The sequence below is a fragment of the Dunckerocampus dactyliophorus genome, chromosome 7 (genome assembly GCF_027744805.1).
Source record: "Dunckerocampus dactyliophorus isolate RoL2022-P2 chromosome 7, RoL_Ddac_1.1, whole genome shotgun sequence".
Lineage (NCBI taxonomy): Eukaryota > Metazoa > Chordata > Actinopteri > Syngnathiformes > Syngnathidae > Dunckerocampus > Dunckerocampus dactyliophorus.
The window spans coordinates 20,208,902-20,223,917 of NC_072825.1; the positions used below are offsets into that span (position 1 = coordinate 20,208,902).

At 40.2% G+C, this 15,016-nt stretch overlaps 1 protein-coding gene across 2 annotated transcripts; it reads left to right on the top strand.

Annotated features, from left to right (window-relative positions):
• The first annotated feature begins 1,831 nt into the window (after window positions 1–1,831).
• On the top strand, window positions 1,832–14,137 carry oprd1b (opioid receptor, delta 1b). 2 transcript variants are annotated; one of them, XM_054782563.1, is made up of 3 exons: window positions 1,832–2,196; window positions 2,887–3,242; window positions 8,677–14,137. In XM_054782563.1, the coding sequence occupies exons 1-3, from the start codon at window positions 1,967–1,969 to the stop codon at window positions 9,204–9,206; spliced, it is 1,116 nt and encodes a 371-aa protein (XP_054638538.1). In that variant the 5' UTR covers window positions 1,832–1,966; the 3' UTR covers window positions 9,207–14,137. The 2 variants fall into 2 exon arrangements, with proteins under 2 accessions (XP_054638538.1, XP_054638539.1); XM_054782564.1 differs by having other exon boundaries at window positions 2,059–2,196; window positions 2,811–3,242.
• The last annotated feature ends 879 nt before the right edge of the window (window positions 14,138–15,016 follow it).

Genomic DNA, 15,016 nt, shown 5'->3' on the forward strand with positions numbered 1-15,016 from the left:
CTGCAACATTTATTGACGAATTACACTGTGTACCAAGGTTTCAGCTGTGTAGCATTGATTACATACAGAATTGACTAATATGGGCCATTAAGTGTGTAACTGTTTTTCCTTGTGCACTCAAATGTAATCAACATGACACACTTATACATATTGGGTGAAAAACCACAACAAAATAATTCATAAGCTTCAAATCATAATGATGATTGCTGGTCTATTACCAGCATTGAGAACCTTGTTAAATATTGCAACAGCCTCGCTTTTGACAGGTAATTTAATTACTGCTGTGAGTTAGTCAGGTAATTTCATGGAAGTGACTGCCAAGTGACAGTGCAGACACTAATGGCTCCACTACCATAGGGCCACAGGCCATGGTCAGGCGCCCACGGCTTTTAAAGGCAGCAGGAAGAGGAATGAGTCCATAAAGAAGTACATAATTGAGATGGAACAAAATTGAGGAATTAGTGAAGTGATACTAACGGACGGACAACTGCTGGATGTTGGCTGTCAGGTGCAAACAAGCATGGTTCTCAACTTTTTTTCAGCGAAGCACCTCCTGGGGAATATTTTTTTCCAGCCAAGTACCCCCTAACCACACATACTGAAAAATCAAAGGATGTGGCCGGGGGACCACCATGGTATTTTTTATATATTTTTTTACATTTTGGCTAAAGGCTAAAAAAAATGTACAGTCATGGTTCTCAACCTCTTTTCAGTGAAGCACACCCTGTGGAATATTTTTTTCATTCAACTACCCCTTACCCCACATATTGAAAAATCAAAGGATGGGGCCACCTTGTTATTTTTATATATTTAAAAAATTTTGGCTGAAAGAGTAAATTGATTAAAATATTTAATTGCATTTTGTCCATAGTTAAATCATAATTAATTGCAATTAATCACCTATAGAAAGCAGTTTGTATCTATAAAAGTGTACTTTTAATACACTTATTGACATGAGATTGGATAAAATGTTTGCTCTATGCAAATTTTGTTTATTAAACATTATTCGTTTTTAAACAGCTCAAGAGAAAATGGACCTCAATGGATAAAAAACAATGTGCAACCAGTAGACAATGGTCAATCACTCAAAGATCATTCTCGCCAAGCAAATAACCTCACAAAATACAATTGTGACTAATATTACAAATAAAGGTTTGCAAAAACACCCAACAACCAATTGAAATGAAAACATTAGAAAAATAAATATTGACAATTGAAAATAAATATTTTCATTGTCCATTTCAGCTCAATATTTGTTCCGGCTTGTGTTAATTAACATTAACTGCAACACCGCTGCGTTTTCTCAAACTACGGTGTAGCCTGAGGGTCAAACAAAACGTGCAAAAAACCCCGAAAACATAAAATACAGTTTGGCAAAAAGGCTGCTAAAACGAGTTATAAACAGTCACTCTCCAGTTCCAATCCCCAATCAGTGGCAGAGTAGTATCAGGAAGGGCATTGGTGTAAACACTAAGCCAACTCAAATTTGCTGTGGTGACCCCTGACCGGGAAATTAAAAAAAAACGTAAAGTTTTTTTTTCTCTGTAGTTCCTTTTTTACATGCTGTCTCTCTCTGTTACAATAAATATGGCATATGACAGCATACAAATCAAAATCAGCAGGACATCAAATACTTTCCTTACTCTAAATGTTTTTTTTATTATTATCTCACGCACCCTCTGGAGTGCCTTAAAGCACTCCCAGGGGAAATATGGTACCCCCATTTGAGAACCAGTTTGGATACAAGCAGTTTTCTTCCGAGAGAGAGAGAGCTACGGGAGAGAGAGTGTGGGTGAATAAGGGTAGTGAGTAAGTAGAGGGGTGGGGGGGAGAGAAAGAAACCGAGAAGAGCTTTTCCACGCTGTGTGATTATTTTGTCGTCCAGTCTCCGTACGCCACCGCGCAGGTGCCGTGGGGAAAAAAAAAACTCTTTTTGCCGTTTACTCACCTTCATTTTTTTCCCGGAATGGAGTTCCCTACTTTGCCCCCGGGTGACATGTACGTGTCGTTACCTCCCTTAAATGGTACCTTCGGCGATTCGCTCCTGCTGGGGCCCAACAGAACCAACGCCTCCGCGGGTCGGGAGCCTCGGGACACGGCGAGGGTCGTCATAGCCGTGTGCATCACCGCCCTCTACTCGCTTATCTGCGTGGTGGGACTACTGGGGAACGTCCTCGTCATGTACGGTGTGGTCAGGTAAGGAGAGTTGGACTCGAACAATGAACCATCCACTTGTGTCAATTGGGATAAAGTTGTGTTGAAGCACATTTACAACATAATCACATGTTTCTGTATATTTAAATATATTTTTGAACAATTCACTATTCGTGATTATTGCAAGTCATTATTATTATTACGCTGTAACTGTAGTGCACAGAAAGAAAAGGGAAGATGTGTATGATTTATAGCCTTGCCTTGCACTCAAGCCAATTTTTTTCTCACGAGCAATGATTTTTGTAAAGTCAATTTATTTATTTGCAGGGCTAATACACATGATCCATCACTGCAGTGGTTGGGCTCTGATTGATTTGTTTGCTCAAGTGTTGCAGCTCAAATGAACAGGAAGCCGTTGATTAAACGTTCGCTATCCAATGTCACCAGGCAGCTCAGATGGTCCGAAAAAGAAGAAAAATACTCACTAACACGTAGCATTAATACAAGTGCAGTTTAATGGCGGTCATAATGGCAGAGCCAGAGAGGCTCTCATGCAGTTCTAATTCCATCAGAGCATTTATTATTCTCATCGCTTTGAGACAGGAAATGAGACTCAAATCAATAGTTTGGTTTCTAACCTTATTACATTTTGACAGCAATCAAGACTCAACCACAGCACACTGTGTCTAGACCCAAAGTGCTCACATGTGTGCCCCCCCCGCCCCCAACCAGGTACACCAAGATGAAGACAGCCACCAACATCTACATCTTCAACCTGGCTCTAGCAGACGCCCTAGCCACCATCACCTTACCTTTCCAGAGCGCTAATTACCTCATGAGCACATGGCCTTTCGGGCAGCTGCTGTGTAAAGTGGTTATCGCCATCGACTACTACAACATGTTCACCAGCATCTTCACGCTCACCATGATGAGCGTGGACCGCTACGTGGCCGTGTGTCACCCCGTGAGGGCCCTGGACTTCCGCACGCCAGCCAAGGCCAAGATCATCAACATCTGCATCTGGATACTCTCCTCCGCTGTTGCGGTACCTGTGATGGTCATGGCTGTTACCAAGGTGACAGACAAAGGTGAGTTAAATAACGGTAGACGACCACAATGTATCCCATCAGATATCCTCCACAGTGAAGTGTTCTAAATGTTTTCACATAACTGTAAATGACAATTGTAGCTTCCTATGGGTTCTGCTCAAAATGCTTTGGAGGGCATGCTAGCATACAGCATACAATCCGCAATGTTGTATAATCATTAGACAAACATTGAATGACTTATAGGCAATTAGTTCCCAAATACATTGATGGCAGCCATGTTTTTTTTAACCTATCTTGCTCAAATTCTACACGCATGTGCTTGTCAGTCCCCTAAATGTGTGTACCAAAGTTTGTGGTGGTTCGGCAAAGCACCCAAAAGTAACACTGGGTGTTTGAGTTGAGTTGAGTTTGAGTTAAGGGTAACACATGCATGTCTTGGCACCTTTTAACATTTTTGTGTGCAACAGTGTAAGAATAGCTGATTAGGGTTGTCACAAGATACTTCGGTGCCAAGTCGATTCCAACACCCAAAAACTACATCGATAAGGTACTGTCAGCACCCAATATCCAAGTTTTCTTTCGATGAGCCATGTCTATGCTTGGCAAAACTGACGTGGTCACAGTTGTACAGTTGTCCCTCACAATATAGCGCTTCGATTATCGCTCCCTCGCTATATCGCAGTTTTTCAGAAATTAATCAGTGATCACTGTTTCCTGGTAGACTCTGGTCTATTATTAGTCAAAACACATTAAATACTTCAATATTAAATACATATTAAAATACTTCTTCCCCACTCAGTTTAGAACAAGTAAATTGGAGGATAACTAGTTAGCTCAGTAGCTTGCTATGTGCTATGACCGAAAGCCGTCTCTTATGTCCCTGCAGTGATCCCGTAGCCTGCATGTTCATGATGTAAACAAAGAATAATAGTGTGTAAAGGTGATTTTAGGGGTGTTATTTCATGTCTACATGGCTCTAATGGTAAAAAATAAAATAAAATAATGGTAAAAAAAAAAAAAAAAAACATTTAGAAAGTCATAAACAGATTTTCTATGCTCGAACTACAAAAATATTCTGTTTATTAATACTGAATCCTACTTCACGAAAATTCACTTATCGCGATAAATGACAAAAAAATGGCCCCATTTCATACAGTGCGTATGTGACATGGACCATCACTCCTGAAGGCTCTGGGCACTTTATATTAACATGGCAAAAACATACTGCTGAAGCTGGAATCTGATTGGACAAACATCTAACATACACATACACCACTGGAAGCAGTACTGCTAAGAAACACGCTACTAAATGAGAATAAGTGACAGTTGGAATGAATGAATGCAATTACATGGAACAAATACTAGAATTTAAGCTCTCAACGTATGTCGGTGATTCTGATAGTGTTTAGGTCAGCAGAGAAGGCCTGCACTGACTGCAGACGACTGGTTTCCAATAATAACAGCAAAACACAAGTGTTCCATTAGACTAGCAGCCAATGTTCGTGTTTCAACATGTATCATTCAATGTCTTAAGCATTTGAATGATTTTTGCAGAAAAAGCACATTGTGCAAAATTTCTGTTCAGCAAACGTTTTACTGTGGCTTCTTTGTGTGAAACCCTGCACCAAAAGGACCTTCACATTACAGCGTTGTCATTTATACTTGTTTACTGTTACTCTTTTGACAGTCTACAAAGTTAAAATGTTGCTCTATAAATTGTCACAGTACAGAATTGATCCTGAACCTGATTATTTATATTTCCTACATGTAAAACTGGCTCAAAATGTGAAAAAATGGTCGTCCAAGTGGCCTCAATGGATTGTTTGGCAAAGCAGGTTCCACTGTGAGTTTTCTTTCTAATAATAATGGCTCCCCACAAGGAAGGGATGCAAGCCGCTCAAGCGTAAATAACATGTTCCGAAAAGCCCTGTTGAATTACACCTAAATCGAAAGCGAAGTCAATAATCATGTAAAAACATTAGGTAAGATTGTTGGTCGTTGGTGTGATAAAACAACGTGGCACTGATTGGCTCGTGTTGACATACAGTATGTCAAGTGAGTACGCCGCTCACATTTCAGCAAACATTTTTATTACAGTATATCTTCTCAAGGGACAACACCACAGAAACTTACATAGTCAGCGTACAGCTTGTATAGCAGTATAGATTTACAGTCCATTGACTAATGTATAAACAGCTGGCAACCCAAGTGAGTACCAAGTGTGTCTTGCCTGCATGAGTGATGCAGACACTGGGGAGCTGTGGTTCATTAAGGGAAATCTAAATATAAATTCCAACTGTTGATATGAAGGAGAGCATGATCCCCTCTCTTGGGAAACTGGGCAGTATGTACGTTTTCCAACATAAAGACCACAAACGCACCTCCAAGACGATGAGGAAGCTGAAGGATTGGCCAAGTATGTCCTGGACCTAACTGAGGGGTGGGGCATCCTCTACCAGAACAAAGGTGGAGGAGCACAATGTGTCTAAAATCCACGAGGGATGTCATCATGGATGAGTAGAAGAGTATTCCAGTAATAGCTGTGGTGAATTCTATGTGCAAGAGGATTAAGGCAATGTTAGATAACAATGGTGCTCACGTTGTTGGTGCTGAAGTAGCGACACTTTGGACACAATTTGGACTTGTTCACTGTGAGATGTACTCACTTGTGTTACCAACTATTTAGGCAATAATGGCTGTGGGCTGGCTTATTTTCAGCTGATACTACAGTTGTTCCTCGTTTATTGCGGTTAATCGGCCCCAGACACGACCGTGGTGAGTTAATTTCCGCAAAGTAGGATTCAATATTAATAAACAGAATATTTTTGTAGTTAGAGCATAGAAAACCTGCTTGTGACTTTGTAAATAGTTTTTAACATTAGATCCTGTAGACAAAAAACAACCCATACTCACCTTTACAATCCTACTATTCTCCACATTGCGCAGGCTACCACAGGGACATAAGAGACGATCGCCGCTAACATAGCAAGCTACCCAGCTCACTTGTTAGCATCTCCAATTGATTTATTCTAAACTTAAGAAAGTCTTTCAAACAGAGTGGAGAAGATGGACAAAGTAAGAAGCCAAAAACCTACCACTTCCACACAGAATGGGAGGAAAACTTGTTTTCACTCTATCATGTCGGCCATGCCATGGCTGACTCCGTGCAGTGTGAAGGTAATGTAACGTCACGTCTCATCAATATAACATTACTGACACCTAGTGACCAGCATACTACATGTAGCTTGTCTTTCAATATGTTTTGACTAATAATAGGCCATATCAACCATGAAACAGCGATCATTTATTAATGATTTCTTTTTTTTAACACCTGCAATAGAGTGAGGGAGTGATGTTTGAACAGCGATGTAGCAAGGGATGACTGTATATCTATACAAAAGATACACTGACTACTCTAAAGCCTAGGTCGCAACCGGTCGTATGGGTTTAAAACGCTACGTGCAAAAAACGCAAGAAACACAAGGAGGGCGCGCATGAGACATGCTGATTTTTGAGCCGTAGACGGGTCGCAGAGGTTCTTTGTCATGTCAAACAAACTCTAGGGGTGAATGCATTTTTTGGTTGCAAGACAAACGTACGCACTTCGTCCGTCTTCATGCGTCATCCGTACGGCCAAAGTGTGTCTTTCATACGTTTTGCTGGTGTTCGGTTTGGGGGGAAAATTAAATTTTTTTCATACGTCGCACTTGCAGACTCCGTATGTGTGTTGTACGCCACACGTGCACCCCACATATGTAATTAGTGCAGCCAAGACATGTTCAGATATTTCTTATGCGCCATGCTTGTCGAGTGAGTCGTCGTGTGTTACCAGTAATGTTACCCATACGGTGAGTGCATCAGTGGCATGAAAACTCGGGTATATAAAGCTGCAGGTGTGCCTACAGCTTTGTTTTATATGGTTTATCCATCCATCCATTTTCTGCTGGAGCCTATCCCAGCTGACTTCGGGCGACAGGCGGGGTACACCCTGGACTGGTCGCCAGCCAATCACAGGGCACATATAGACAAACAACCATTCACACTCACATTCATACCAATGGACAATTTAGAGTCACCAATAAACCTCACCTGCATGTTTTTGGAATGGGGGAGGAAGCCGGAGTACCCGGAGAAAACCCACGCGCACACGGGGAGAACATGCAAACTCCACACGGAAATGCCCAGGGAGAATCGAACCCAGGTCTTCCCGATCTCCAAGCTGTTACTGTGTTGGCCAACGTGCTAACCACTAGACCACCGTGCGGCCCTATATGGTTTATTGTATCTGTAATTGTATTTATCAATGGATATTTTTTTTCTATTTGCTATGTCTCTATTGTTCGACGGAGTATTAGGGCCACATTGGGGGAAAAAAATCTGCGATTTTGAGAATAAAGATGTAAATTGACAAGAATAAAGTGGTGATATTACGTGTCATATGTGTCGGAGGGAAAATAAAGCATAGCTCTTCGGGAAGGAACGAAACTTTCCTCTTGCTTCAGGCAAGCTTTTATTTATAACATGGCGCAAAACAGAGCAGATGAGCGTTTAGCATTTAGATTAGCATGCCTAGCCCTTCTCACTTCCGCCTTCCTTCCCCTACCGCCTCAACGTCAATGTCTCAATGTCCAAGCTGTCTCAGGCAATGGCGGTAGCATATAGTTACAAGTTTTTTCTCATAATGGTAGGGCTTTATTTGTAATATTATGAGTTTTTTTTGTACATTTACAACGTTATTCTCAGAATCTCAAATTATTTTTATAAAAAGTTCTTGTCATCTGAAAATTATTTTCAAAAAGTGTCAGTAAAGCAACTCACAGCAATGTCCCACCATTCCTGCCACCCACACGCTTCTCAGAACAGCCGTCGCAGAAAGTTCTCCACGAACTCCCACAGCCAAAATGCTTGCCCTCGTTCTTCTTAATCTCCTCTGCGGAATCATTTGCTTGAGAAAATATTGACTCCCGTTGCACAAAACCCTTGAAATTGCCACAAACGCGTCAAGTAGAGCACACGCTGCATCAATGTTTTCTTCCGTGTGACGTTGTGCTTCTGCGCATGCACGTCACTTCATATTAAGCCGCATTTTTTTGGTAACGTCAACGACCACACAAATCTGATTTTAACAAAAAATCCGAATGGGGCATCATACCCTGCAGTGTGAGCGTACTGTAGCCCAAGTCTTATTCCTGACTTAGAGTGCAGGTAGAAACGCACAAAAGGAAATATGTTCCAAATAAAAGTATAAGCTAAGCAACTGACAGGACGACTATGAATCCAGTGTATCCAACAGTCAGGGGACAATTAGCTTAATTGTAGAAAGTGTTTTTATAGTGGTTTTGGTGGCAGGTGCTTCTGTTGAATTGAGGGAGTAATGAGGCAGTAGAAGAGAAGACATTGGAGCTGGGTTATTAAACCTAAATTATCCTCTCCACATGACTCTCCATTCAATTGCAGTCATTTTACTCCCCAGGCAATGTGGATTGCAGAATCATATTTCCCAAACCGGACTGGTACTGGGACACCATGACAAAAATCTGCGTGTTCATCTTCGCCTTTCTGGTGCCCGTCTTGGTCATCACCATCTGCTACGGTCTGATGATCCTGCGCCTCAAGAGTGTTCGTCTCCTCTCCGGATCCAAAGAGAAGGACAGGAACCTGAGACGGATCACCCGAATGGTCCTGGTGATTGTGGCAGCCTTTATCATCTGCTGGACCCCCATACATATCTTCATCATCGTCAGGACCATGGTGAAAATTGACCACAAGAACCTCCTGGTGATGGCGAGCTGGCATCTGTGCATCGCTCTAGGTTACACCAACAGCAGCCTCAACCCGGTCCTGTACGCCTTCCTGGATGAGAACTTCAAGAGATGCTTCAGGGATTTCTGCCTGCCCTATCGCACCCGCAAGGAGCAGAACAGCTTCTCCAGGGGCCGCAACAGCACCAGGGAGCCTGTGTCAGTTTGTGCTCCCACCGCCACAGACAGACCGCCCGCATGACTAGGCGTGGACCGCTTGGGGATCCAAGAGGACCTCCAGACGGAAGTCACACAGTTCTCCACCACAGGAGTGTAAGCGTGTACATGTTGGCATTTGTTCCACTGTCTGTTTTAGCTCGAGATAGAAGAGAGACTTGTCTTGCAGAGTTGTAAAAAATGCCAATGTGTGCCTGTAGATCCTTAAATAACAGATAGAAATGTACATGTAGACAACTGACAAATTAAAGGAAAGAAACATGAACGTAGCTGCTTTTACAAAAGCATGGAAAACTCTTAAAACATAAATCAAAAACTACCATATATACACACATCACAAACTCAAAATATAGCTTACATACTCTAATTTTAAAGCTGAGTATATTCAGCGTGTGACACTTGTTGGCATAATATAACACTAGAGGCTAGCATGTTAGCTTTTAGCTAGCTTACAGTCAGTAACAGTAAAAAAAACAAACAAAAAAAAATATCTTGAAACATTTTAAAAGCTTAAAGCGATAGTTCTGATTTTTTTGACCTGAAGTTGTATGACCCAGCGACTACCTGGAACTACGGTCTTCATCACCGAACTCCGACCAGAACTGGACTTAGGGGACCAAGTGGGGGGTGAGTCGCTGTTTATGGACTACACTGCTGATGGGGATGTCATACAATTTCATTCAAAAAACCTGAACTATCCCTTTAACTTACGAAGACATAAGTAGTGCTAAAGTAATTAACATCATAAAAACAACACTAATAGAGTGAACGTTAGCCCTGCACTGGAAGATAGGCTAAAATCCTAAAAAGTATAAAATGCTGTGAGGTAGTGGAACCATTTTAGTGGTGACTGGATGAGTAAACATTTATTAAAAGATGACTATTACGTACATTTTCTGTTTTGACACTGATAGTTGAAGCGTTATGTTCCAAAAACTGCAAATGCTAAAATGTATGGGTCACCATTCAACAATGTACTAAACATCACAGACAACACTGAGTGTAAGTGATTTAGTATAAAAATTAACAATTGAAATAAAGCTTTAGTTAGCAAGCTAGCTAGCATGTATATTTTCCCACTGCTTCTTGTTGCTAGGCAGATTTCTTACTCCGCAAAACAAATCTGAAAACACAACTCTAAGATTATGAGACAAGCTAAACAACAAACCATTGTTCTGTCTGAAAAGTAAGAAGCTTTTTCCACCACAGCGCCATCTGCTGGATACACACATTGGGTCTGACTGTGGCCATGACAAAACATCTTTTTTACGCTTGTGCTCCTTTCATGTCACCTATCTGTACATTGTTACACTTCACTGGTGCATTCTACACAGCACTACTGATACTACAACTGTCAACAGTGTACTCAACATCACAGCTGACCGTTTATGAGATGCATTAGAAAAAGTAACACCTGAAACTTGTAATATACATTTAAAGGCAAAGCTTTGTGTTAGTATTAGTTATTGGTATCAAAACTTCAGCTTTTTCTTGTTACATTTTGGCTTTTTGCTCTATTTTTCCCCATTTTGCTGGGGGTTTTTTTGGTGTAATTTTATTTCTACAATGTGCCGTAGGCTAATAAAAAACAACTTCGGGCTGCAAATCGCCCTCCGGACGCAGTTTGGACACCCCTGATTTACTGTATGTTCATATTTTTGTTACATTCAAAATGCACCACACAGACACACACACACAGGCTGTGTTTTTTTATCTCCCCCCCCCATTCCACTTCACTTCGGCGCCGTGAAGTTAAAGCTACCGTGGGATTAGAGCATTGCTCTGTGTCAACTTTAGAGGTGTTTGGAGACATCCATGCCATATGTGGAGAACAGTGCAGGACTCGCAGCGCAGTGTATAAACATACTGTTGATGTTGGGATTGTGTTGCACCAAAACACACGCGCGCACACACGCACACAGACACATACAGCTAACATGATGGAGACCAGAGGTGAAGATGACAACAGCCATCACGGTTCAGCTAAATCACCTTCTTATTCAGCTCGTATTCGCTTGTAAATAGCTGACACTATGTGGACAAAAGTATTGGGACACCTGACTGTTGCAACTGGCAACACTTTCTACAAGACGGAGTGTATTTTTTTTTATTGTCCATTCACCCAGGAACAAGTGGGGTAAAAGGTCACCGTTTGGATGGACTCTTTCACGCCAAACTCATCCGAGCACATCTTTGTGGCGCATTGAGCACAGAAAAGGCCTTAATGGTGTCCAGTAGGTTTTGTCCATGTAATGTGTGTTTGTGTGCCAGAGAAGCGAGACAGAAAAGTCTTTGCGGCTTAATGAGTATCCAGTGACATGGATGTGCTAATGTGTTTCAGGGAAAAATTGCATTGAATTTACTGGAAGTCCCTTCTTGTGATGGTAAATGGGAGACATAATGACAGATGAAGGGCGCATTAATATTCAATGTCAATGAAGTGGAAGTTCTATATGCCTGTGCGGCTTTTTGGGAGACAATGGCGAAAGAACACGAGTGGAGAAAACTGTCGCTTTCAAGTATCCCATCGTGACCATCAGCTGACTCACTGTTCCCACTCGTCTTGTAGTGGACCGGCTCCTCTTTTTCTGCACGACTCAAACATTCAAGCAGGAAGCTTTCAAGAGGAAAGGCGGCACAGCGAGCTGACTCAATGACCACAAACAGCCATGCAGGAAAGTCATTAGTGAATCAACAATACTACAGTACGTCTGGTGGGGCAATTTTCCATGAACGATTCTAGGACATTTGTACCGGGAGATTTGCATCTCCATCCCGAGTGTAAATAATGTATTGTTCTGTTTGAGCAATAAGTGATGATGTGATTTATTTAGCTGCAATGTGCTATTGTGTTGCTTAGCCGCCATCAGAAACACAACGACATGTTATGTAAGCGTGTATTTTCACTATGCTCAGTATGAAGGAGTATTACAGACAAATTCAAACACAACAATGAAGAAAAAGAACAATAAAGAAAATCGGAGAAAAGGGTGGAATTTTGCCATAAAAAAAACAAATAAATAAAAAATAATAATAAAATAAATAATAAAATGAATTATAATAATATGGTGTAAAAGAAATGTTAGAGAATGAAGTTGTATTTATTTTTTTTTAGTAATAAACTTTACATTTCACCTGAATTACGTTGTAATATTACTAGAAAAATGTGTGATGTTATGAGAACAAAGTTGTGTTATTTTCCAGGAAAACATTGTAATATTATGTGCATCAGTAGGATCAGGGCAAAAAAAACAAAACAAACAAAAACAAAGTGGAAAAAACACCAACTTTTTTACGACAGGAAACAAGCTGTGACGATTGAAAAAAACGTGACGATGCTACAAGATTAAAGTTGCATTTGTATGATAAGAAAAAAATTAATATAATATTATGTGCATCACTACAAAGGCGTATTGAGTGCCAGTAAAAACATTTCAATCCTGATTTTAAAAAGCACTTTTACAACAATTAAAGTGTTGGAAAAAAAGTTGTGATGTCATAAAAAGAAAATTGTGTTGTAATGTAGCAGGACATGCATCAGTCATATAAAGGCGAAACAGAAATGTACAAATAGTCACAAGTCACATTTTCTTGCAAGAAAAACATGTGGAATTTTACAACTGTTAAGTGTAAGTGTCACAAAATAAAGTTGCTGTTTTTTTCCCCCCAGAAAAATGCTATAAAGTTATGTGCAACAGTAGTATTAAAGCCAAACTGAAACATAAAAATGTACAATTCCAGTAAAATTCCGATTGATAAAGAGAAACTTTTTGCAATAATAAGTGCATCGGTACACTGAAAGGTAAAAAAGTTAAATTATGGATTTAAAAAAAAGCCTTTGTACAAAAAAAAAGTCAAATAAAGACCCCCCCCCCAGAATAAAATCTGAACACTGTTGTGATGTTGCAAGAATAAAGTTACAGTAAGAGTGTTAGTAATATGAAATGAGCTTAAACAAATGATTTTACAAGAATAGATGAAAATGTTATTTTTTTCCAAGTAAAAATAATGAATACAGTTGTTTCAGCAAGTGAATGTCCAAATTCCCGACACTCTAACACAAACAACAGTACATGACCAGTCTCTCTTTCCAGGAGCCTTCTATACAGTATGTTTATTAGGTAATATAATGACATATATATAATGACTTGAATAAACCCTTTTCTCCTATAATAATGAGCAAATTCAGAGTATTTTAGTAAAATGACAATTGTTGCTCTTGTAAACTATGACTTATCTCTTAATTTGACCATTTTTCCCCATCAGCAATACTCCTTCACATATCACAAACATCATCTATCTTGCCCTGTACTTCTGTAAAAGGAAACTTTAAATGTATTTTATAACACTTTGGGCCTAATGGCCATGTGTACCATAATGCCTTACTCAGCATTTGGTTTTGCTCTTTTATGAAAACCTTTTTGTACAAAAAAAGGCTTTTTGGCAAGCATTATTTGAATATGAGCTAGCAGAAGTGGTGTTGTTCGTGCTCCTAGTGAACCATGATCAGTGGAGAAGAGTCATTTTGGTTCCAGCGGTAGTTATCGTGAATATCCTTGACACTTGTAATCTATGTAAATCCCAGTCAGATGGCAGGAGAGTCTCACACGGAAATAAACACGACCAAGAATGGATTCGTGAGTACGAAGGGGTTGAAGGGGGGTCGTGAGGCAGTGGTGAAAAACTGTGGCGGTCACAAGGGTAGATGTGAGACATTTAAAGAATGAGTGTAAATGTCACCAAACCAAATGAAAGCACAATATGTCATACGTCAGGGATGCTACATCTTTGGAGTTCATGGCCACTAAAATACCAATGGGAACTGGTGATTTCTAGTTTTGCAGCTTTTAAGTATATCCTGAAGATGTATAATGCATGCTCATTTGCACTTATTTACCGAAAATCATTTGTTGTTTGCTATGTTTCTCCTGGTAATAAAATAACATAACATGCATATCACTGCCTTCTGTTGCCATGTCAGCCAACCCTGTTAGACTACGACTATACTGTAGTCGTGTAAAAATACATATCTTCGCTTTGCTTTTGTATATGAGCCGTACACTCAAATGGACTTTCATTTTACTGGCTCACACATTCATGAGCTGAAATATTAATCTGTTGGAGGACTGATAATGCCTCTCCTGATGGCGTAATTAGAAAGCATCAGTCATGTGGATTGCTTTCAGGCTCTTGTGGATGTTTAAATTATAATTTCATTCAATGACTTCGAGCCGGAGGTCTCTCACAAAGGAAAAGCTGTTCAGCAAAATGACACAATCGCGCAACTCCATCTGAATTGAAAAGTGGACCTGACATTAATATGAGGAGGGGAGGAAGGGGCTATTCTTCCAACACAAAAGTGGGGGAACAAAAACATACCTGTCATTAATTATACATGATTGTGTCTACAATGTGTGAAAAATGAGTACAAATGCAACAAAATCATTCAATCGGTATAGTTTTTTTCTACAAGTGTGAAGAAAAGGTGCACAAACCATGTAAGCATTTGGCTTAATGCATCGAAAGAGCACTAAACAATTATATTTTGTGAAGAACAATGGACCAACTTCATATTTTTGGGGTTTAATGAACACAACGCAATCGCATGGAGGAATCTGACATAAAAATAGAAGACGGTACGCCATATGTAACGATACACCATAATCACAGTCAGGGGCCTATTTAATCATTTGGGGGCCCGAGGCAAACCTAATCATTTGGGCCCTCCACATCCTTTTTTCTTTTTTTAACATTTTTACACAATGTGAGTATGTAATTTAGGTCTTTTTTTCCTGCTTTTGAAATCTGTTACAGTTATCTGTTAGCTTAAGTTGC

Bases quoted from the DNA above. Each gene is read 5' to 3' on its own strand.
- oprd1b (XM_054782563.1), top strand. From the start codon at position 1,967: ATGGAGTTCCCTACTTTGCCCCCGGGTGACATGTACGTGTCGTTACCT. The intron at 2,197-2,886 runs GTAAGGAGAGTT...GCCCCCAACCAG, and splicing joins GTCATGTACGGTGTGGTCAG to GTACACCAAGATGAAGACAG. The intron at 3,243-8,676 runs GTGAGTTAAATA...TTTACTCCCCAG, and splicing joins TACCAAGGTGACAGACAAAG to GCAATGTGGATTGCAGAATC.